The sequence below is a fragment of the Macrobrachium nipponense genome, chromosome 4 (genome assembly GCF_015104395.2).
Source record: "Macrobrachium nipponense isolate FS-2020 chromosome 4, ASM1510439v2, whole genome shotgun sequence".
Lineage (NCBI taxonomy): Eukaryota > Metazoa > Arthropoda > Malacostraca > Decapoda > Palaemonidae > Macrobrachium > Macrobrachium nipponense.
In genome coordinates this window covers 76858275-76882406 of record NC_061100.1, presented here as the reverse complement: position 1 = coordinate 76882406, position 24132 = coordinate 76858275, and the positions used below count along the sequence as shown (strand labels likewise).

General features: G+C 35.5%; 1 protein-coding gene across 1 annotated transcript in view; it reads left to right on the top strand.

The window, feature by feature from the left end:
- The window catches only part of LOC135210954 (cotranscriptional regulator ARB2A-like), a 199625-nt gene extending 178562 nt beyond the window's left edge, over positions 1-21063 (top strand). The window contains exon 9 of the mRNA XM_064243932.1: positions 18741-21063. Within this exon, the coding sequence (XP_064100002.1) occupies positions 18741-19123 (383 nt within the window). The 3' untranslated portion in view covers positions 19124-21063. The remainder of the gene's footprint in view (positions 1-18740) is intronic.
- Positions 21064-24132: the final 3069 nt, after the last annotated feature.

The following is a 24132-nucleotide window of genomic DNA, read 5'->3' as shown; positions in this document are numbered from 1 at the left end:
TTTGCTTTATTAGAATTGATATGATAACTATTCTTGTTAGTATTAATACATTAAATGGAAATTAAATTAATAGCAACTACGAAAGTATCTTAGCATACGTATAGGAAAATATATAGGCGTTTCAACATCAAGGAAATTAAGACACTGCGAGTTTGCGCAGAGAAGTCCGATTATTTTTTTAACATTTTCGTGTATTCAGATGTAAAATACGCGCCATTTGTTAGGGTCGGTCAATCCCCCCCCCCACCCCCCCCCCCCCCCCCCCCCCCCCCACCCCCCCCCCCCCCCCCCCCCCCCCCCCCCCCCCCCCCCACCCATATTCCCCCTAGCCATTCCTCCACCTCTCTGCTCTTCCTCCTACCTCCCGTACTTGCCGCGGTTAAATGTTTACCTCGCGACCCGAGAGCCAGGCGAGTGCCAAACTCTTGGAGGCTGATGTGGCGCTGTGGTCGAAGTGGCGAATAATAAATTGCGGTGAAGGAGCTTTGCTTGTCTCGTGAGGAGGACAGCGGCAATCGCCGCGGAATGCCAACCGGCTGAGATGCAAATGCCCTTCCTGCTAAATGTTTTCCTGGATTTACTCCGTCGGCATATAATTTAGGTCTGTGAGAGGTGGGGCCAGCGGCATGTGCCCAGGATGCCAAGCATTGTAGCTGGTGATGATTATTGGCCGGGAGGGTTGGGGGGGTATGGGGTATGAGTGCCAGCTTCCTTTTCGTTATATGGGGGAGTGTTTGTAAGTACCTTTTGTTTTCTGCTTATTTCTTGAAAGGATTAACTTGAAATTGTCTTTTTTTTCATGAAATTTGTCGAATGTGAATAAGACATTTTTACAGTGCCTCGTAAATACTGAGTTTATGAATTAGGTATGAAATGTGATTCTAATGATAACGTATTGAATACCATCTTTTGATGAAAAATATTGTTTTGTGAATGAAGTATTGAAAACTATTACTTGCATAACCGACTAGATTATATTTTTTAGATATCTTTCAGTTATCGTTTTAGAACAATTTGGTGTAATTATACTTGATGTTCTGTGCATTTTTTGAAATAAATAAATGTGATAGGTTACTCTTTACAAATAAAAATACCAACACGTTTTTCCAACAAATCATTGTTATGGACGACTTAGTATTTAACATAAACTTACACATTCATTTAGTTTTTGAGTCAGTCTATTCCTGTGAATGACGCCCGTCCTTAAAATCACGTTTTTCAAATCCAGTCTGTTTAACTTATGTTCGAATTTCAGTGACGTTGTACTCAGATCCGCGAGTAATTTGTGGACAATACCTGTTCCCTTTGTTCTAATGCTCGGGATTAGAGGATGGATAATCGAACAGCAGTTTGACAACATCCCGCAGTGGTCGCTGTCTTTGTACCTCATTAACGAGGATTGAAGAAGAAGAAGAAGAAGAAGAAGAATAAGAAGAAGAAGAAGAACGAAGGAAGAAAAGAGGAGGAGGAGTAGGAGAAAGAAAAGAAGAGAAGAAGAAGAAGGAGGAGGAGGAGGAGGAGGAGGAGAGGAGGAGGAGGAGGATAGGAGGAGGAGGAGGAGGAGGGAAGGAGGAGGAGAGGAAGTAATGGAGGAGAACTGTGGTTTCAGATGTGTATAGAACTTTGTCGCTCCTTGTTTCTTGTTATAATGATTGATTGGGTATTGAATGTTTGGGCAGAGAACCAGCAGGGGTATGATGATAATTGTATTCTAGCCTGTGTTTTGAAGAAAGTATGTAGCGCTTCTTCCGTAAACAAACACTCACACACATATACATATATATACATATATAAATATGTTTATATATACATACATACATACATACATACATACATATACATATATGAATATCTATATGTAAAAAAGTAGATGTATGTATGTATGTGTGTTCCGCATACACTTCTTTTACCACGCATTGAGCCCCCCCCCCAATCCCTTTCCCACCCCCCAATTTAAACCAAACTTGGTATCCATATAACTTAACATTGAGAAAGAATTCTGTGGGTGTAAGACATCACTGGCACCAAGGGGTGGGTGTAGGGGGGGGGTGGGTGGGAAAGGGGGGATAATAAAAATAACTGATAAATGACAGATATTGGTGTCTAATCCATAGTTTTTCGAGGTCACTGAGATGAATATTGACACTCCCAATGCCCTTCAAGTCCAAGTTCAGCCACAATAGGGAATGAGGGTGAAAAGTATCCAAAAACAACAGATATAAGAGTGTAATCCATAGTTTTTAAGGTCGCTGAGGTGAATAGTGATGCTCCTGATGCCCTTTAATTTTTTTCTCAGCCCCGAGAGGAAAGGGGGATGAGTGAGAAGGGGGGGAAATGGGTGACATGTAAAAAAACCTAAAATGAAACCGAAAATGACAGATATCAGTGTCTAATCCATAACTTTTGAGGTTGCCGAGATGAATATTGACACCCCTGATGTCCTTCAAGTCCAAGTTCAGCCCCCAATAGGAATAGGGGTGAGAAAAGGTGGAATATAAAATGTCTAAAATGCAGGGCAATGTAACTGATGAAACTATCTTAACAGAAAAGAGAGAGAGAGAGAGAGAGAGAGAGAGAGAGAGAGAGAGAGAGAGAGAGACCTTACAGACCCTACAGACCTTACATGTTGTTTGTCATCGTTTGCAAACTATCTGTTTTCTGTTGTGTAAAAATTCTTTTAACCATCTTCCTACTTTATCCACGATATTGTGTTTTCTAATTTTCTTCGCTAATATATTATGGTCTACCTTGTCAAAAGCTTTTGCAAAGTCTAGATAAACCACATCTGTTTCCTTTCCGCTTTTCATATTTTTGAATATGTTCTCACGGTGGAATAACAGTTGGGTTTGTGTACTTTTTCCGGGTACAAAACCATGTTGTCCCATATTAAACAAATTATTTTTTATTAAATGTTTCATAATATTTTTCTTCATTACCCTTTCATACACTTTCGTAATATGTGATGTTAGACTCACAGGCCTATAATTACTAGCCTCTAGTCTTGTTCCACTTTTGAAAGTAGGGGTAATATATGCTAATTTGCGCTCATCATAAATCTTGCCTGTATCTACACTTTGTCTTAATAATATTGCAAGTGGCTTTGCGATAGAATGAACTACTTTCTTTAACAAAATAGCAGGAACTCCATCAGGCCCTGCTGCAGCTCCATTTTTAATTTCATTAATAGCCTGCACAATATCAGCTTCATTAATATCTATGTCAGCTAAATATTCACTATTTTCGTCCCTTACTTCTATATCATTATCTTCATTATCTATTCTAGGGGTGAATTCTCTCTTTATCATTCTGCCAGTATGTTGCAAAATTTCCTTTTTTTTCATTCGTTAAATCTCTCTTCAATCTTAGAGGGCCAATTTCTATTCTTCTTTTATTCAGAGAGAGAGAGAGAGAGAGAGAGAGAGAGAGAGAGAGAGAGAGAGAGAGAGAGAGAGAGAGAGAGAGAGAGAGTTTATCAGTTGTCATTCAAAGTTTTCCCGGCCAGTGCTGGGTTGGTTAGCTTATATATACATATGTATAGAATATATATATATATATATATATATATATTTATGTATATACCTATATATATATATATGTATGATATATACACAATTTATATACATATATATATATATATACATATACATATATATACATATATAATATATATATATATATATATATATATATGTAATATATATATATATATATATATATATATATATATATATATATATATATATATATATATATATACACACACACACACTTACAAATCATTGCTACAACGTTGTGCAAGTCTGTCGGGCACTTTCTCGTATCCCCACTCATCCCCAGTCTTTCGTTTGGAGGTTCTCATCCGAGTAAGTCGGGTCTTCCAGCACTTCCGGTGCCCTGAGGAGCCCTGAATTCGTTGTAATTGCAGCTGAGTCAGTAATAAACTTAGAGAGAGTGGAAAGTACGGGGATTTGTTGGAATCACTTCAAATATGATTTTAGCTGCAAGTGAATTGACTCCTTCTGTGATGATGGGGATTTGGAGGTCATAGCTCACGTACCGTAGAAAGGCATAGTTATGCAAATACTGAGTATGCTGTTTCTTAGTATATTGGAGAAAAAAATTGGCACAAAGCCTAGAGATGAACAGATGGTTTTTTAGAAAAGGGATGAATGGCAAAGATCAAATACGTTGGTTGTGACTTATTTATCAATAATGTATGGCTTTCTTTTTTATGAAATGGCACCCTGATGGGTTATGTTACTTAAGAGAAGGCATTTGAGAGTATCCACAGACCAATCAGTATTGTGGAATGTCTTGCACTACTGTGGTATTCCTGTTCAAGAAGTAAAGGCAAAAATGTATGCATGAACAAAACAGATGTGAAGTTAATGTTGATGGAATCCTATCAAGGGACTTTGGAGCGAATTTTGAGGTGCCACAAGACGGTGCTTTTTCACCTTTGCTGTTTGCCCTTCTCATAGAGGCTATGATACAAAAAATGACTGGAAATAGAGAGCATTTAGACCGGAACTCAGGAAACTTGAGACAGAATATACAGATGACGCTGTTTCGATCACAAGGTGCAAAACCTGTGGTGCTTTGCTGATCGATAGCATGCTTGATAGAATGTATCATTTACCTCGAGAGAGATGGGCTTGAGATAGATATAAGAAAAACTGAAATATTGGGGACAGTATGCATGAATGGATTCAATGACACTACGGATAAAGATTAAGGAGGACAAGTCTCTCAAGTATATAGGAACAATGATATCCAGCAGAGGGAAAATAGGACGTGAAAGTGTCAACTAGACTTATGTAGAAGTCAGAAGATTTGGAAGACTTACTCGGATTATAACTGGATGGAAAGCTGAAGAGGAGCATAGAATTGCGGAGTTAAAGGGCAGACAAGATACTAATGAGGGATTTTCATGCAGTCACTTTGGACAAAAAGTAAATGTCAGCTGCCTACTGTTTGGTACTAATTGGGGTTTCACACTCTAATATATGTAGTATGTATATATATATATATATATATATATATATATATATATATATATATATATATATATATATAAGTGTGTGTGTTTGTGTTTGTGTTTGTATTTGTGTATGTGTGTGTGTGTGTGGAAATAAACATTAGGAATATTGGAATGTATGAAGCAATGTTGAGCCAACTTTTCTTCATGAAAGTAAAGTAAGGATATCGAACTCAAATGAAAGAAAAGAATTGAAGCATTTAGGAAGAAACGCCCGCTAGTGTATGTGGCAAAAGACGAATGGGAAATACGCATTAGAGTTGTAGTTAGATCATGTAGAAAGATTGAGGGACGATGGTTTGCTGGATATACTGTATGCCTCGATATTAAATGCCATAAGGGAAGAGAAAGGGAAGACCTAGAAAGGGCTGAACAGAGGAGTGAAAATAAAAATGAAAAAAAAAAATGGTCTTAATATTCAGGAAGCGTGAAGCTGCGTGCAGGATAAAAGTGAATGGTGCAGTATTTGTGAGGGGGCTGAGCATGGTGCTGGTGATGCTTTCGAACAAGTGTATGAAGCGCTTATGTTACGGAAGACTCTCTCACTGTGTCAGCAGTGATCAAGTAGGAATGTGACAGTCATATTTGTTCACGTTTAATACTATTATCTACTTTGGTGAATTATTTTGTTTGCATTTTTGTTGTTGGCTACAAGTTGTCTCTGGGAGTAAAGTAAAGTACAGTGTAAGACCTGTGTTAATTGTATTATTATGAAAATGGGTGATTTGGCCTTTCAACATTTTCATTTGATACTTTTGGGAGATAAAGGTCGTTAAATTTTTGTTATCGCGTTGCTTGACGTGTGTATAAAGTATTTGACTGCGAAGAGACATTTCAGATATTGCCTTTTCATTAATCAATCAGTTGTGTTGTTTTCTTGTGGGCTCGTCTTCCGTTTATTAGTCTGCAGGAGTTGACGCGTAATACACGTGCAGTATGTTAGTAGGAAAAGGTACCATCGAGCGGATGCCATGCTTTCTGTTAAATTTTGTAATTTGAAATATTTTCCCCTTCAACAACTATAATGCTTTGCTGTCGTTTAGTTAAAACACCCTTATTTTTACTATTTATTTATTTATTTACTGTATTTTGGTTTGTCGTGTTACATATTTTAAAAAAGTTTACTTTTAGTAGTAATGATTTACTTGACGGCGCTGTTAACGAAACTCGTTTAAATGTCATTGGAAAGTCGGTTGGAAAGAAGTGCACAGCTGCTTCGGTGGGTTTTCCCCAAACAATTGAACAGCAATTGAAAAAAAGAAACACATAATAAAAATGGGGGCTTTGATGGCCGTCGCGAGGGGAGAGCACGTGCCGCGGAGGCTGCTAAAGATGACGTCCTCCCGAGCAGTGATCAGATAAACGTTGTAAGAACAAGTAACAGTAAGTCTCGACATGGGCATCTTTTACCGATTCCCATCGAAGGTATTACGTTCCTCTCGACGTGAATTCCCCTAGCATTCCCTTCCCCTCTGCCTTCCCCATTATAATAAATAAATGGGTACCCTCTCCTCTCTAAACCCACAGCCACTCACCCCTCGCAAATTGCGCTAAGCCTCACTTTATCCTCGAGTAGCTCTATTTTGTCGCCACGATCCTCAAACGAGGCTTCGTTTCCCGCGGGTGAGGCAGGTAACGCGGCGACGCGACCCGTGTTCGAACGGGAGAACTTCCTGATTACCGGTAATCCTTGCGGGTAACCCTCTGCTTACTGCGGGTGATCTGTGACCGCCCGGGATGGCGGTGTGCGGTCTTAAGCGGATAGACTCGACAACCCGGAGGCTTAGCGCTGGTTATTGACTGCTAGGGTTTTGTTATGCCAATTTCCCCCCTGCTGAGGCCAAACACGAGGGGGAGATCCTGACTAATTGCCGGTGAGAATCTTGCATTTTCCTGGGCCGAGGTTGTCCTGAACGAGTTGTTCACATATCAAGAGCCCGTGCCGACGCAAGGCAGCTTAATCTTAATATCCAGGGGCTGTTCTCCCCTACTGATCTGATGCTTCGTTGGCTTGAGAGCTGTAATGAAAAGGCAGTGGTCTTGTGTACAAATGTAGCAGATGTTTGAGGTGTAATGATTTTTGGATGAGTGTGAATGGTTTTGGTTCTCAGAGCTCGCTAAACGGACTTGAATGGTCACAAGCAATTTTATTTTACCATTTAAAATGCTTATATTTTCTATATTGGTAAATAAAGGTCGTGTCAAATAAATTGCGATTGTCTTCGTATAATTTATTTTTCTGAAAATATATTAATTTTTTTGTAGATTATTTCATCACTGCAATTGTACTCTAAGGCCTTCGAAGACGATAAGTTTATTTTCCAATGTAGGAATCTCTCTCTCTCTCTCTCTCTCTCTCTCTCTCTCGTGAGTTTTTCCAGTACATCCGCAATGAAGTGTGACCAACAATTTACAGAAAACTCCTCCACAAATTTTTGGAAGTTGGCCAAAGCGAGAAGTTGGGATGGAGGCCAGTGAAATTAAAAAGAAATTAAAAGGAAAAAAGAAAGAGAGGAAGACATTTTCCACCATAATTGCAGTCCTCTGCATGGCACACGATATTTTATGGGAGGTTTTGATAATTTCCTAACTTTCAGTGTTTGTACTTTCGACACCATATGATTCGTTTTTTGTTTTACCTCCGGCAACGGAGATGGAGGAGGTTATGTTTTCACTGGGATTGTTTTTCTGTTTGTTTGTTGGTCAGTTGTGTGAAGCCAAAACATTTTTGTGGACTTTTACCAAATTTTCACAGAATTTCACCAAAGCGGTTTCTGTGACTGGCAGCAAATTTTAGGAGATCCGGATTTGGATAAAGGACCTTTTTGGGTGGTTTTCGAGGGGGGGGGAGGAGGGGGCTGTGGGAAGGGGTCTTTTGGATTCCTTAACGTGGTCGAAGGTTTGCTTTCTTCGAACGCTCCTGTTACGTTTTTTTTTCTCTTATACGTTTCTTCCAAGAAATGTCTGCGTTATAGAAGTAATAATTATTTTAACAGATTTCAGTTGTTCTTTCCATATGTTCTCTTTTTTAGCTTTCATCGGGCAGTCCTTGGTATTTCTGAATTAAAGTACTTCATTTGTTCTTATTCGTTTACATAATTTGCCCTTATTCGTGCATTCAGAATATATATATAGTATATATATATATATACTATAATATATATATATATATATATATATATGTAATATGTATATATTGTGGATCATATACTATGCATATATGGGGGGGGGGGGGATAGGGGGGTGATTGTGATATATGTATATATTTGTGTGGTATTATATCCTTTTTTAATGTATCTTTTTTTTATATATATGGAAATCACGGTGATATGATACATCATATTAAGATATATATGATATATATGGGGATATATGATAAAACTAATATTAGATTATATATATATTATATATATATATATATATTGTGTTTGATCATATACCTAATGATATATATGAATCACGGTGATGTTGTGATAAAACTCATATTAGTATCTATATATATATACCCCTATTGATATATATATATATATATATATATATATATTGTGGTGTGTATTATATACTAATGCCTATATATGAATCACGGTGATGTGATAAAAACTCATATTGATGATATATATATATATATAGTATATATATATATATATATATATATATGATATATGATGTGAGTGTATTGATATTATATACCTAATGCATTATATGAATCACGGTGATGTGGATAAAACTCATATTAGTATATATATATATATATAGATATATATATATATATATATGTATATATATATATATATATATATTGCATGGTTCAGGTGTTTGTTATGAACATAGATATGAGAAGTCTGAAGTAGAGGACAAACGATTCAAGGGCCAAGGAAAAGCTCTGGTAGAATCGACAGAAGCATTGTAGAGGATGTGGAGGATGTCTGTTATGGAGGACCAGTTACAGGTGAAGCGTCTGTTAGGCAAAGTAGGCGGGAGAGCGACTTGTTTGGTGCAAAGGAATGATACGATAATCCTAGAGCCTTTAGTATGTACTACCATATCAAAGCTGAGACCAATTTACCTTTACTGTGCCTATATTTATATACGGGCAGTGGCAAGAGGATGGCCCCAACTGGACGACGGCAAATCTAAACATGCAGTTTAGGACTTGCACAATATCTTTGTTATACTCCAAAAATATAGATACAAATTATATATATATATATATATATATATATATATACATATATATATATATATATATATATATATATATATATATATATATATATATATATATATATATATATATATATATATATAGATATATATATATATATATTTACATATATATAATGTGTGTGTGTGTACGCACACGCGCTTTAGTCCCTTTGTAGTCCTTATTGCGACCCATTATACCTCACATCGAACACCCAAAGTCTTTTATGAATTTGGTATGTCAACAACGCTTGCATTATTAGGGACCATTCATTAAAGCAGTGGCCTGCTTCAGTCAAGTGCATATATAGTATATATATATATATATATATATTATATATATATATATATATATATAAATGCATATATGTACATGTTTTCCACTCATGTATGCATTCCATCACAGTCGACTAACTACTTCTGTTACTGTGCATGCATATATAAATAATCATATATCATTGTTTTCAGTTACACATACACACACACACACACACACACAGAGAGAGAGAGAGAGAGAGAGAGAGAGAGAGAGAGAGAGAGAGAGAATCATATTATTACCTCCTAATCACATCCAGAGTCTTTCTCCAGGTTCATCAGATAATGAGGTAGAGGTGAAAGGTTTCACGCAGCCATTAAAGTTTGTTAAATGAAACACGATAATTACTATCATTTGTCTTGGAATATTTGCTTTGTCTTGTAATTGTTACGCGTCCTATCATTCAAAATGTCTTTGGCTCGTTATCGTCGGAGTCTTGATACGGCAACGTTCGAGTGGGTGTTGTTTTCAGGCACAAGGTAATAATGATAATAATAATAATAATAATAATAATGTTGATGAATGACGATAATGGTGGTCATGATTATAAGGAGGCAGTCCTTCTCTTAATTAAGCAAGTCCTGTTAAACAAGATGGCTGCATCATTGAATTTTCTATTCAGTCGTCTCAGTTTTCCTACTAATTTTTTTATTACGTTATTACTGGATTTTCCAATTTTAACGAGGACGAATAATAGCAGTTATTATTGTTTTTACCGTTGACTAAATAATAGCAGTACCCTTGAAAGTATACTCCAAATCAGCAGAGCAGGAGTGAATAATAATCTAGGTTCGTGTAACTCGTCTTACCAAACCGTTTTTCGACATCGTGCAAAACCCTTGTTGTGAAATCGTCACGAGCAGCAAGGAACTTTATGCTCTCTGTCTGATTGACTTTAGGCTCTCTCTCTCTCTCTCTCTCTCTCTCTCTCTCTCTCTCTCTCTCTCTTACTAGTAAGTACTTTGATAATTTTTTTATATTAAGATTATTTTTCTTTTTGTACCGATAAAACAAAGTCTAGACTATTCTCTCCCTTCTCTCCCTCTGTCTCTCTCTTTCTCTTATATATATATATATAATATATATATATATATATATATATATATATATAAGATATATATATATTATACACACATATATATATTGTACACATGTGTTCAAATGTACCTACATTGCATAATATAATTACCCCGTTTCCCTTTACGTTTACAGGGATTGTGTCTGAATGTTGCTTTCCACAACTTACGAACTACCAGGTACACGATTTATTACTCAGGTCAAAAAAGTGGCAATGGCATCCAACATATTAAGCCGATCACAAAGCTTTACTTGAATCCATTATTTCCCAGTATGGCCATGAATGAAATAGTAACTGCAGTAAGTCTTGCTAGTTTATTTATTTTTCGAGAAAAACACGAAGGGTTTTCTTTCTTCTTTTTCTCGTGACAAAGATAAGATTGTCCACATTCAACCTTTATTCGTGGCTTGGATGCACAGATGAAAGTCGGCCACGCTTCGTCATTCGAGTTAACCATAGCTCATCACGGCCCATTTTCTTTTGAAAAGATAAAGCATAATTGTCAAGCTGTGGTCTTATGCCGTCAGAAACGTTGGCGGCCTTCGTTTCAGGTACCAGCCTCTCTCTCTCTCTCTCTCTCTCTCTCTCTCTCTCTCTCTCTCTCTCTCTCTCTCTCTCTCTCTCTCTCTCATGCTCGCTAACTTGGGTGCTGGGTAATATACGTCTGACAGTGATTTCACCGCTCACACATGCATATGCAAATACTTACACAAAATATGTAATTTACTTTACTGTCATTATCATTATGATTATTGGGCTTTATTGGTTCAGCTATGACAATGTCTGTCCTTACCTGGCGTCTGAATATGTCAGCTTTCAGTTCCCCACCTGCAGAGCATCGACGCTGAATAATTGCATTTTTTTATTCAACCTTTGATCAAAAGCTGAATTTGTGCTATTTCACAAATGTGAAGCTGCAAAGTATCTCTACAAGCGAATGATGATTGTAACAGCTTGCTGTGTCTCTATATCTCTCACTTTCAGTGTCTGTACTTCTTGTTTATACATATGGGTGTATAAAACAATGCAAATTTAGTATTGTTAAACCGCAGATGCTGCAAGAAACTGTTATGCCGCTTTTGTATTTAAATTGTTTGCATGGCCAGGAATCATCAAACTGAACAACTCAGTACTAACCGGGAGAGGAAATCATGTGTTCGTGCAGTACTATTGTATGACGTTAACAGTGTACGACGGTCAGGGAAATGAATATTCGTCGGGGTTTATGACCTTCAAACGAGATAACATGTCATCAAAAAGTCACTTTTTTTTATAATGTTTCATGGAACGTTCAAAGAATCTTAAAAGAACAAAGAACAAAAGTACAAGGTCTCATCATTAGGTTGATAGAAATGGGAAATTCAAAACTAATGGTGATAAAATACAAATTTTTGTATGTAGTAACATTTTGGCGTATCGTTGATACTATGTTGTTTTGATAAAGTCTTAGATATGAAAGAGTGATAAAGACTAGCAAACAACTGACCTGATAAATTGTACTTAAATGGCGAGCTGAGAAGAGCGCCCAGTTCGTGTGCCGGTATATAGGGGGATTAAGACAAGCATTGCTACGTTACCCAGTTTCTTGGAGTTCAGCTGAGAACATAAAGCTACTTTAATTTAAAGCAAAGTTAAGACTGAGTAATTGGAGCAATAGCATTTTATGACGACCCAGAAATACGGCGTGAAAAAAAAAGAGAAAAACACTTATATAAATAGAAACACACCGTGTAGCCTGTTTACCACACTAACTCCAAATTGACGTCATCAAATGCTCCCCAGTTATTTTAGCTCCGGATACTCATTCTGGGACCATGCCAGTACATAAACAAATTATTTACTTCTTAATGAATAGCAGTCTTACATGCGCTTATCCTGGGCAATGTAAAGAATGACATAGTAAAAAACATGAGAAAATACTTGTTATTCTTATCTGGGCCAGTATTGTATAGGATCCTTCGTGAGATTGGGAGAAAAGGGAAAAGGGTATTTTGTCCTCTCCCTGAAGGTATAACGAGAATTCTTCTATATATCTCAAATCGGAACGAGTAAGGAAAATTTTTGCTGGAAATGATGACGTAATATACTATATCGTACCCAAGGAATTCATAATAGCTTGCTTGTGCAAGTAAATACGAGAGGTTTCAGCCTCGTACCACCCTCTGTCGTGTCCCTCGCTTTTAGCCAGTGTTGCCAACTAGGGAAAATTTTCCCCAGAATTAGGGAATCAGTGGCCTGGATGGGGAAAATGTCTCTTAAATTTACGTAGTTTGGCAATTAATTAAAAATAACTAAGTTCATATATAAACTTTAGATATTTAAATCAGTTTTTCTGATAAATTGCACATGGTCGAGTTACCGTCGATGATACCTAAACTAGAGATTGAAATATTTTATTTTTAAGGACCCAGCCTTTTTGGAGAGCCATCCATTTTTATACAATTTTTTTACTCCTACCCGCAGCTCTGATAAAGTGAATCTATAATGTAACATTAAAATGATTTGTATTAAATAGCTATAAGGGGTCTGAACTGCTGTTCTGTAACTTTCTCAAATATACCTTAAAGTCTGATTTCATATTGGTTTTAAGGTTTTCTATGCAATAGGAAACAATAAAGAAATGGGGAATTCTGGGGATTTTTTTTTTTTTTTTGCCTGTGGATTGAAGGCATTCTGGAGGACAATGGCTGGCACCGCTGCTTTTGGCTGCGAGGTTGCAAGAAAAAACCTCCCTCGTAGCAAAACCTGTTTTGATTGTATGGATCGTGCCGAATCTCACAATGATGTTCTAGTAATCTTATTCCCTGATAGCGTTTCCTATAGGTTACTTTTTTTTCAGAGTTCCATACATATTTCAGTATACAGTTAGCTGTGAAGGGAGGGCTTTAATACACGAATGTTCAGCTACGACGTACTGGGCACGGAGACTTACAAATTCCAAGCAATCTGGAGGAGTCTTGTCCAGTGAGACATTACGTATTGTGAATAGCGTTATTATTATTATTATTATTATTATTATTATTATTATTATTATTATTATTATTGTTGTTGTTGTTGTTGTTAAGAAGAAAGAGAAAAGATTTTGATGTCCATATGTAAATAATTGAAGAGCAAAGAAGAAAAATATATAAATCAAGTTACGTATATATTGAAGTTGGTCGATTTGATTGCCTGGTATATAATTTCACTGATCAGCAAGATGAGGCTGGTAGCCCCATGCCTTTGATTAATTTTTTTTTTTTTTTTACCCCAAATGACACCTTATTAACAACTTGTCGAATGATGGGCGGCAATCCGGTACCAAATTACAGACCTTGCGAAATTCGAGTCTAGTGGCCTATGACTGAGCTACGGACACACACACACACACACACACACACACACACACACACACACATATGTGTGTGTGTGCGTGTGTTTAATATCCAATTCACTATAGCCAGGGAGTAAGTTACAGCCAATATGGGGTATAATTGATAAGTGCTTCGTCACCGATCGGATTCGAACCACATGATTTTCGATGGGTTTATCGGTCAAAAGTCAATGTAGTAGATACATCGTTGTTCCTGAGCTAGGCAGCGCTTAGAATCCAACTGGTGACGAAGCACTTACCATTTATAATTCGGTTTGGTTACAAGTTATCCCCGATTGGATATTAAACGAGATTTGTGGCGCAATGCTCTCTCTCTCTCTCTCTCTCTCTCTCTCTCTCTCATCTCTCTCTCTCTCTCTCTTTTCTATATATATATATATATATATATATATATATATATATATATATATATATATTGTGACGAAGTGCCACGTATCTCACAAGAGCCAGACCCCTGAACCTTCATCACAGGTACTAAACGACTGAATATTCTAAAGGCAACAGTGATTCCTTAAACAACTTACCATTATTGCAGAAAATCAGACTAAGTTCATTAAAACAGGTGTGAGGTAATCTTATATGTAATCAAATGAATTAAAGGGCATCACTCCTTCAACAACTTTAAAAGTCTAAGTATTTCCCTGATTTCAGAAGTCTGAGTACTTCCCTGGTTCTAACTCACTTCAAGTAAATTGAAGGAAAACAGCTCAATTACCACTCTATGTTTCTACCTAAGAAAATCGTAATTATACTGGTGAAAAAGAAAACACTTATAAAAATTTCAAATACAAAAATTTATTATTAAACTCAAAATTTATTAGTGAAATTCACAGTATCAGGGAAAATTACTGTTCCTTGAAAACAGAGGAAAGTTTAATAAATTCTTGAATTAATTAAGTAAAATTAAATCAAAATTAATTTATCACAAAATTCCAAGAAATTAATTCAATCGAAATTCAAAAGTGTTAGGCAATAATTAAAATTTGGAAAGTAATTCACAAGTGCTAAATTGAATTAAATGTGCAACGATTAATTAATGAAAATAACTAAGTTAATTAAATTGTGAATGCAAATGAAAACACAGAAAAATGTTGAAAATACCAAAATTGTAAAAAAGCACCAATCACACAGAATATAAAATAAAAACACACACTTCAATAAGAAAATGGATAAATGCACATAAAATCACTTCAAATGAAACAAACACTAAACGCAAAAATTTGCAATGTGTAAAAATTGAAATCGTTCCACTCAAACCACTGTAACTATTAGTTGCAACTAATAAAAATATAACACACATTACCTTGGTACCAATTTTCTTTCTGCTGCAGCTTGTTCAAAAAACTTCACCACACAATTCACAATATTTCAAAAAGGCGCCGTTACACACTTGTACAATATTTTTTCAGATTCCACAAAAAGCACTAAATAATACTAAATAACTCTAAGAAATCCAAAATCTAAAATTTATGGGTGACCAATTACGTTACGTTAATATGAATTCAAAAGTGGCGTTCGAGAGGGAGAGGGAGAGGGAGAAGGGAGATCTAAAAGCCAGGAATTCAAAGTCTGTAATGAAACTCTCTTTGTATGGGCAACTTCAAGAGACTGATGGGCTCAAAACGTTTTGGACACGCGAAAGATGATGCAGTCTTTCTAGAAGCTTTTAACATGGCGAACTTTACAGAAAAACCATGAAATCTTCACATGCTATTCGGCAAAGACATACGCGTATGAAACCAGTCATGAACGTATTAGCTCAACAAAGACACGTATTTAATCGAGACAGAAGTCCCTTATCAAACGTGATGACGGAATTCCAAAACACAACGGAGATCTCGAGATCTCTTATCTCGAGGCGATGAAAAGTTGTGCAAACAATTTCTATCTTGGAATGGACAAAGTTAATCTCTCTCTCTTTTTACATTCTACGTTATATACTTTTACACTATGTTATGTGAAATCTGAACATACATTTTTAGACGTCCTATAACTCTAAGCTAAATAAGGAATCTGATATTGTTGCAAAACTCTTTTCTATCATATTATACAGTCAAAGAGAAGTTATATGCATTTATGAAAGTAGCAGCATATATATATGTATATATATATATATATATATATATATATATATATATATATATATATATTGTGACGAAGTGGCGTAGAGTATCTGGGTCTGGATACCATTAATACTTGGTGCATGAAGTAGTCAAAGATCTGCGTCTGGACACCATTAATGTTTGTTAACCCAAATTGCCAAGTATCTGGTTACTACACTTACCATTTGAACTTGCTAGTACAAGAGACCCTTTTATTCCTGGGTCTGGGACACCCTTTGTACTTAGGGCACAGTTTGTTCAAGTACCTGGTTATTACTTACCTCACTACAGCCAGACACCTGACCCTTCATCACAAATACTAAACGACTGAATACTCTAAAGGTAATAGTGATCCCCCCCCCCTTTTTTTTAACTGAACAGTCAAGAAAACAATCAGTCTAAGTTCATTAAAATAGGTGTGAGGTAATCTTAATTAAAGGGCATCACTCGTGCAATTTCAAATCTAAGTATTTCCCTGATTCTGTTTTATTTTGGGAAACGTCACAATTATCACTCTATATTTCTACCTAAACAAAACAAAATATAATATTTACTACTGGCGGTTAAATGAAATGCTCATATAAATTTTAAATACAAACATTTATTTCTAAATTCTAAATTTATAAGTGAAATTCACAATCTCAGGGAAATTGTTATTACTTGAAAACAAAAGTTAAATTATTTCTTAAATTAGTTATTAAGCAAAATTAAATCAAAGTTTATCAAGAAAATTAATTAAATTAAATCATAAAGCAATAATTAAATTTGAAATTATATTTAATTAAATAAAAATTAATTTGCAAGTGTTAGATTCAAACAATTACATAACAGAATATTATTCAAACTAATCTAAACAAAATAAAGACAATGCAAAAACATAATGCACAATATGAAAACAATTAAAGCATTGACAGTATAAACATTAAGCATATAAAATTGGATATGTCAAAAGAACAAAACAAAAGATAAATGTGTTTAAAAATGATAAAACCTCGAAGTGCACTTCAATACATTTGTAAAAATACCTTATAAAGAGTTGCAACTCCAATCAAAAGTCCTGTTACGATTTCAACCTCTTCACTATTTTCGTGGGCGCCTTCACAAAACTAATAGAAATAATACTATGTTCAGATTCCACAAACAAATGAGTGACCACCTTATATATATGCAGGAATTAAATTACTGAAATGAAACAGTTTGCGAGAGAGAGAGAGCTTTGAGAGAGAGAGAGAGAGATCACGCCAGCGGCTTAGGTCTCGAGATCGAATGAATGAAGTTCTCTATCCCCGTAAGTGTATATGGCATATGGGGCGGTTAGCAAGACGAAAACACTACGTCATCTCTATAGGCTTATTGAGCAGAAAGAACAAGGCCCCTTGTTCCGTTACAGGCCCGATTGGGACGATAAAAAATTAGCTTAACTCATCTATTTTCAAGGGAATGAATAACAGCAAGTTCTGCTCGGACAAAGCAGTCTCTCTCTATGTTCTCAAAGGACTCGATGCGGCCCGGGAGGTCTTACGCACGTGTTTGCGCCGATAAAGAAATCAGCTTAGCTAAGACATTCTCAAAGTGTGAATACAACCCTCTTCACAGAGGCTCACATATAAGCACTTACTCTCGGACTTACGTTACTTCAAGACGAAAAGTTGGATCACTCAACACATGTTATCTTTAAATTTGGGAATCTGAACACACAAAAACATACATTTCATAACATGATACACAGGTTCTGAGGTGAATTAATCGTATTACCACAATTATAATTGCATTATAAAACCTATATAAGATATAAATATATATATATATATATATATATATATATATATATATATATATATATATATATATATATATATATATATATATATATATATATATATATATGCACATATTATCTCGTACTCTTCACCCACGGAAGTCTATAGTTGCTGTAAGCGCTTCTTCTCCCTATGCTAAAAACTATTTTTTACGGTTACATTCCTCCCCCTCCCCTTCCCCCTTTGTTTCCTTTCATCTTTAGTTCATTCCATCCCATATAAGTGATTCGATCTGTTTATCATTTGTTCTAGGTAACTGACGTAGTAGGCTTTTACAACAACCATGAGCATAAGTATGGGACAATTATTCAATCTTTTAATGAGTGCACAAAAATATAGTAGATGGTGACATGGAATTCCTTTTAACATATATGAAACGTGAATAAACAATAGATGAATAAATAATGGATGCAAAATTGTAAAATTTAACATTTTGAAAACAGGTTTGAATGAATACACCACTTTGTTTAAAATGAGCTTACTAAATTTTAGGTACATGTGATGTTCATGTTTTTTGTGTCTGATCTAATATAGTCTGTGGATATTCTTGGGGCTAAAAGGAGACTGTAAGATTTAACTAGCCTAACACAACTAAGGAAACCTTAACCTAGACTTACGCGGTAAGACCCAACTTGACCAAGAATGACCCAAGTTAACCGAACCTAGCTTGACCCAAGACTTAAACCTATACATGTGTATCATCAGCAATAACGTTAGGACGTAAAAGTGAAAGGTATGTAGATAAAAACACCTTAGCCCCTCCCAGTACAACACGCTGACTTACGTTATTACTTTCTTGTGTCTTTCCAGGAGTCAACGTCCATGAGAAGACATCTTATGCCAGCATGGAGAGCGTCTTCAAGTTCTTGGAGGCGCGGTACAATGCTGTCACGAAAGGCGACGGCAAACCCGCAGAGGAAGAATCAGGAGGAGGAGCATGCTCCCAGGAAGAGTCCTTAGATAGGAAAATGAGCATCGGGAGCGACTGCTTTGATATGGATGATGAAAATAAAGCGAGGGTCGATGCCGCCGGAGACCATCAAATGAGCGACAGCGAAACAGAAGGACAACCGTTGGAGAATGAAGAAGGAAATAAAGACGACGGCACTTTGGAGAGGGCCATGAGCATTGGGAAGGAAGGAGCCGTGGCTGACCGGGCTGACAGGACTGAAGATAAGGAAAATAATATTTAAAGTCATGAGTTGCTTTTAGATAAGGAAGGAAGAAGCAAGATAAGGTTTACCTATTGCTTTAGTAAAATATAATAAAAAATATTTGAACTGCAAAAGAAAAAAAGGCCATTTTGAGAAAACTGGCAAAATAGGAAAAAAATTAGAAAAAAATATTTCAGGAAAATTATTTATTTGGGAAACGGAATTCAAAGGGGACAAATCAGCATATATATTTCAAGAGATTATGTTTTAGATTAAAACACTGTATTTGGGAGGAAAAAGTGTTTATAACAAATTGTGCTTCATTAACAGTTATTTTGAGGATAGTAAGCTGTAGAAAATTAATACTTTCAGAACGAGAAACAAAAGCTGCCGTGGTAAGACAGAAAAATCTCAGCATATAGGAACAGCAAATTAAAATACACTTCAGATTATTATAAAAAATAATACGAAAAGCCAGCTCCTAAGAATAGTATATAAAAACAAAACCACGGGACAAGCAAACAACTACTTTGTGAGCAAAATCTTAAAAGATTCAGAAAGACATCTTTCTCAAGAAGCATACAAAAGAAAAGAGAGACTAGAGATCTGATTTGGTAGTGAAGAGCTTCATGAGGAGAAATTATTCTTTTAGGATGGACCTATACGGTAATCCTTAAATCAAGAGAGCCATATCAGGAAGTAAGAGAAAAACTTGTAGTTTGATAAATAAATAACATTTTAGTCGAAGAAGAGGCAGTCTATAACATGAGCACAAACTTATATATGAAAGGTTTAAGTAGGAGTAATTGAGCACTTGTATGTTCAAACAAACTTTTGGTCGTTGTTTCACTTTTTTTATGATGTCAAACTTATTTTTGTGTCTAATTGTTTGCGTTATTAGTGAAAGGACAAGTCCCTCATGCAGTGTAAAGTAGTGGTTCCCAAACTGGGCTCCGCGGACCCCTGGGGGTCCAGGAGAAGGCCGTAGGAGGTCCGCGACCCAATGAAAAAATTAATACTTTTTTTCAACTAAAATATATATATATATATATATATATATATAATATATATATATATATATATATATATATATATATATATATACACACATACAATAAAAATATACATCACTGATTCTCTATCATCCTAGTGTCGGTGTTATTGAAAGCATTTTATATATTTTTATACTTGCTTTGTGCATGAATATGCAAATATTAAATGTACTACTTTGTACTGGGTATCCCGGTATAGTAATAACTTGATTGGCTGGAGTCCTCGTTCTGGGACTCATCATCTCTGGGGGTCCTTGGTAAGGCCAAGTTTGGGACCTACTGGTGTAATGTGTCAGTTTATGTCTGTGTTGAGGGAATTTATATTCACTGATTGTCAAACTAAGTTCTTGGTACAATCTTTTATTAGATCATAGATCATTGCGATTTGTAATACCGCTTAAGGTCCAGTTGTTTCTTCATCAAGTTTTCAAGTAATGTACATCACTGATGTATTACAGAGCTTTTCACGCTGTTAAGAAATGTTTATGAAGGCTGTGCTTGTTTCGAAATGTATGAGAGGAATTATATTTTTTTAATGTATCACTGTAATGATAAGTATCAGGTTATGTTTACTCTCAGTATTAATGCCTTACTTTTGAGCTACCAGTTCAAGATGCTTTTTTTGGCTGCAATTTCAACTTGAAGTATTCAAGTTTTGTATATTTGATGTGCCTGCCATGATTATGTTTCTTATTTTAATGTTTTGATTAAAATATTGAATATTAGAGGTGTTTACAATGTTTGATTTTCAAAAAATTTGTACTATAAAAGTTAATAATTTGAGGTACCCGATCAAAATACCATTTCTGTCACCTCTGATTTTTTCATGTTTTATTAATGTAGCAATTATTATAATTTGTTGGAGTCCTTCATACTGCTTTGCAATTCCATTCCTATATATCTGCTAAATAAATATTGTAATGGTCAGCTTTACTTATACTTACCCTTTTGTTAGGGTAGTTTTTTGGTCACTCAACGACCTTGTTTTAGTTTTCGAACTTCGAATAGTGACCCTTTGACCAATATTCTCACTCATCGGTGTTAATCAGTGCGTTTGTGTCTTTCCCCTTAGGGGACAGTAAGGTTCATTCTCTGTCATTTGGTGTTATTTTTTATGGCTGATTATGAGTTTTTTTTTCATTGAAACTAGTTTTAATTTATATTCCTACTTTATTTCTGATATTTTTATCCACATGCAAATCTGCATCGTTTTTTAAGTAATGTTCGTGGCCATGTGGCTTAGCAATAAGAAACGATAGTTACTTCCATGAAAGTTTTCTCAGAATTAGTTAACGGAGATACCGAAGCTTAAGTACAAGTCAATTTGCCATACAAATATTTGTTTGGATATTCATATAAAAATGTTCTTATCACTAGTGCTCAGTAAAAAGAATCATCTTGATTTTGGTTCCTGTCCGAAATCTCTCGGCTTTGAGCACAAGAATACCTTGCTGAAGTGAACACTGGGAAAATTAACAGTAAAGTAAATACCCTGATTCGTCTGAAGTCACCCACATTGGTCGTGACAGCCGTCTGGTTCCTATTAGAGACTACGGAATATTAACTAAAGTGGACGACCCTGCTACGAATCAAATTTTGGTCACTAAATATGTACGTAGACACGTGTTTTAAGTCAATTTTTGATTTACTAAAATAATTATCCTAGCGTTTGTTGTATTCTTTAGTTTAAATAACGATCTAAAAGAAAATGTTTGGTTGCCATATTAGACAATAAAAAAATTGTAATTAGTACTGAAATAGAGAGTAGCAACTTCAGTAGTAAACGCTATCTACACACACACCTATTTAGGTGATTTTTTTCCCCTGGAACACCCTTAACCTTAGCTGAAGTTTTGCAGTAGTTTATACAAGAGAAGGTAGCACACAAAATACCTCTCAGTCCTATTGTTTTAGGTGAAGTTTTAATAGTTTTACAAAAGAAGGAGGTGATAGGTTAAGTTAGTTTAAGTAGAGTATTTAAGAGTTTAATTAAAAGCGAAGACAAATTACTTAAATATTTTAGCTGAGGCTAATCTGTCTTTGTTCCTTTCTTAAGAAGGAATCTCGCCCATCTCACCTGCGTCTTTATATCAGCATCGTCCTTTGTCCCTAACAGGTTATAGCTCAAGATGGAAAGTCACTCCCATAATATTTTAGCAGCGCGTCAGACGTCGCTACACACATTGCTTTCTAAATGCTTCCTTAATGTTAAGGCCCTTCCTTATCAAAATTTCTTCGTGTCATCAATATAAAACTGTATAGGCCTACCCATCCTCCTTACTCCTCACTTGGTGCTACTTTATCTTGTTATCTACACCGAGGGACTAGTAGTACTAAATACGGTGTCCTAAGGAGCCTCCGCCATGCTTAGTGAAAGCACCTCGTTAGTGAACGTGAACACATAAACATAATAACTATATAAAACAGAGAAAATGTAATTAAAATGTCTATAAATTTTCTATCAATTATATTCTAGCGATAAACAGTGTAGTTCACATACCAAAGTAGTCATGGCGTGTAGGAAACATGCCAAAGTAGCACACTCACTTTTTAATAGGATTTATGTCGCCAGCATATCGTCGTACATGATTTCTACTTAGACCAAACTGTCATGAAATACTTTAATCCGTCCTTTCACCTGCTACTGATCATCAGTGTTGCAAGTGGGAAAAATATAAATGTATCTAAAAACGTATCCAGAATGTACAAAACGTATCTAAGTAATATGAAATAATATCCAAAATGTATCCAATATATTCTTTTTAAAAAATGCGTTATAGTTAATGAGGATGTGGTTAAGAAAAGTAGTTTTTATTGATTAATATTCTTTAATTCTTACCCTGTTGGTAGACATCTTACAGCTGGCAGCCAAGTTGCTATCTGCTGCCTGGTGATGGTGATTGTACAGTGACGTACAGTCGTACACTATAAATTTGAAGCGAAACTTATATTATTGGTTAGATCTTCAAAAAATATTATATTTATTAATGCATATATGACCAAAAATATATTGAAGTTGCATGCAATACACTAACAGTGCACTATACTATTATATGAAAACCTTTACTAAAAAATATAAAAGTACAAAAATACAAACTTGTCTTCTGCCTATACAGCTACATATGCTTCACTGTTTATCCTTCCTTGAATACATTTTGGGCAGAGTTGATCATCAAATTACTAGGTTCCCATTGACGGCAATGAACTGATCCCCCGTTGGCTTTGCTAAATAACAGTCCATTTACTGATTCAGTATTCAACCTATTTCTTGTCTGTCTTAAGTTTTTGAACTGATCACCAAAACTCAGCGGGCTTATTGGAAGTAGTCAATGATTCTTCATGAAAAGCAAGTGACCGCTATTCATTATTGCAAACATCATATTGTGAGTTACGTAGCATAAGTAGTTGTACACACTTTTGCTGTGCAACTTTGTTTGCACAAAAAGAAACTATCACAGAAATATTTTGTTCAATCTGCTGTAACAAGACGACATAAAAAAACGGCATGTACGTTATGCAACTTTGATTTTATCTTACCTTTACCTTGACTCTACCATACGATTGGGAGCGATGTAGTATTTATGAGTTTTAATTGGTTTTCACTTTTTGTAAAAAATAATGAATGCAACAATGTTGATGTAAAAAGTATCTAATTCTTTAAAACAATGGTGAAACATATCCATTTTTGGCCTCTTTATTCAATTTCGTATCCTTTTGTCCAGCGTCGTAAAAACGTACCAGTAACATCAAAATGTATCCAAAGGATACTTTTGTATCCATACTTGCAACACTGCTCATCATTCTACCTATTCCACATATTTCGATATTTCTTTCTCTCTCCATTTTTATGCTGCACATGCAAGATAAACAGTCCTTTTTTAATAAGTTCAATGTTTTTTTGCTTTTATGCGCTTTCAACATCCACACCTCAGTTCCATACAGAAACATTGACGCAATCATTCCTTCATATGTAACCTCTTAAGAGAGGATCATGAC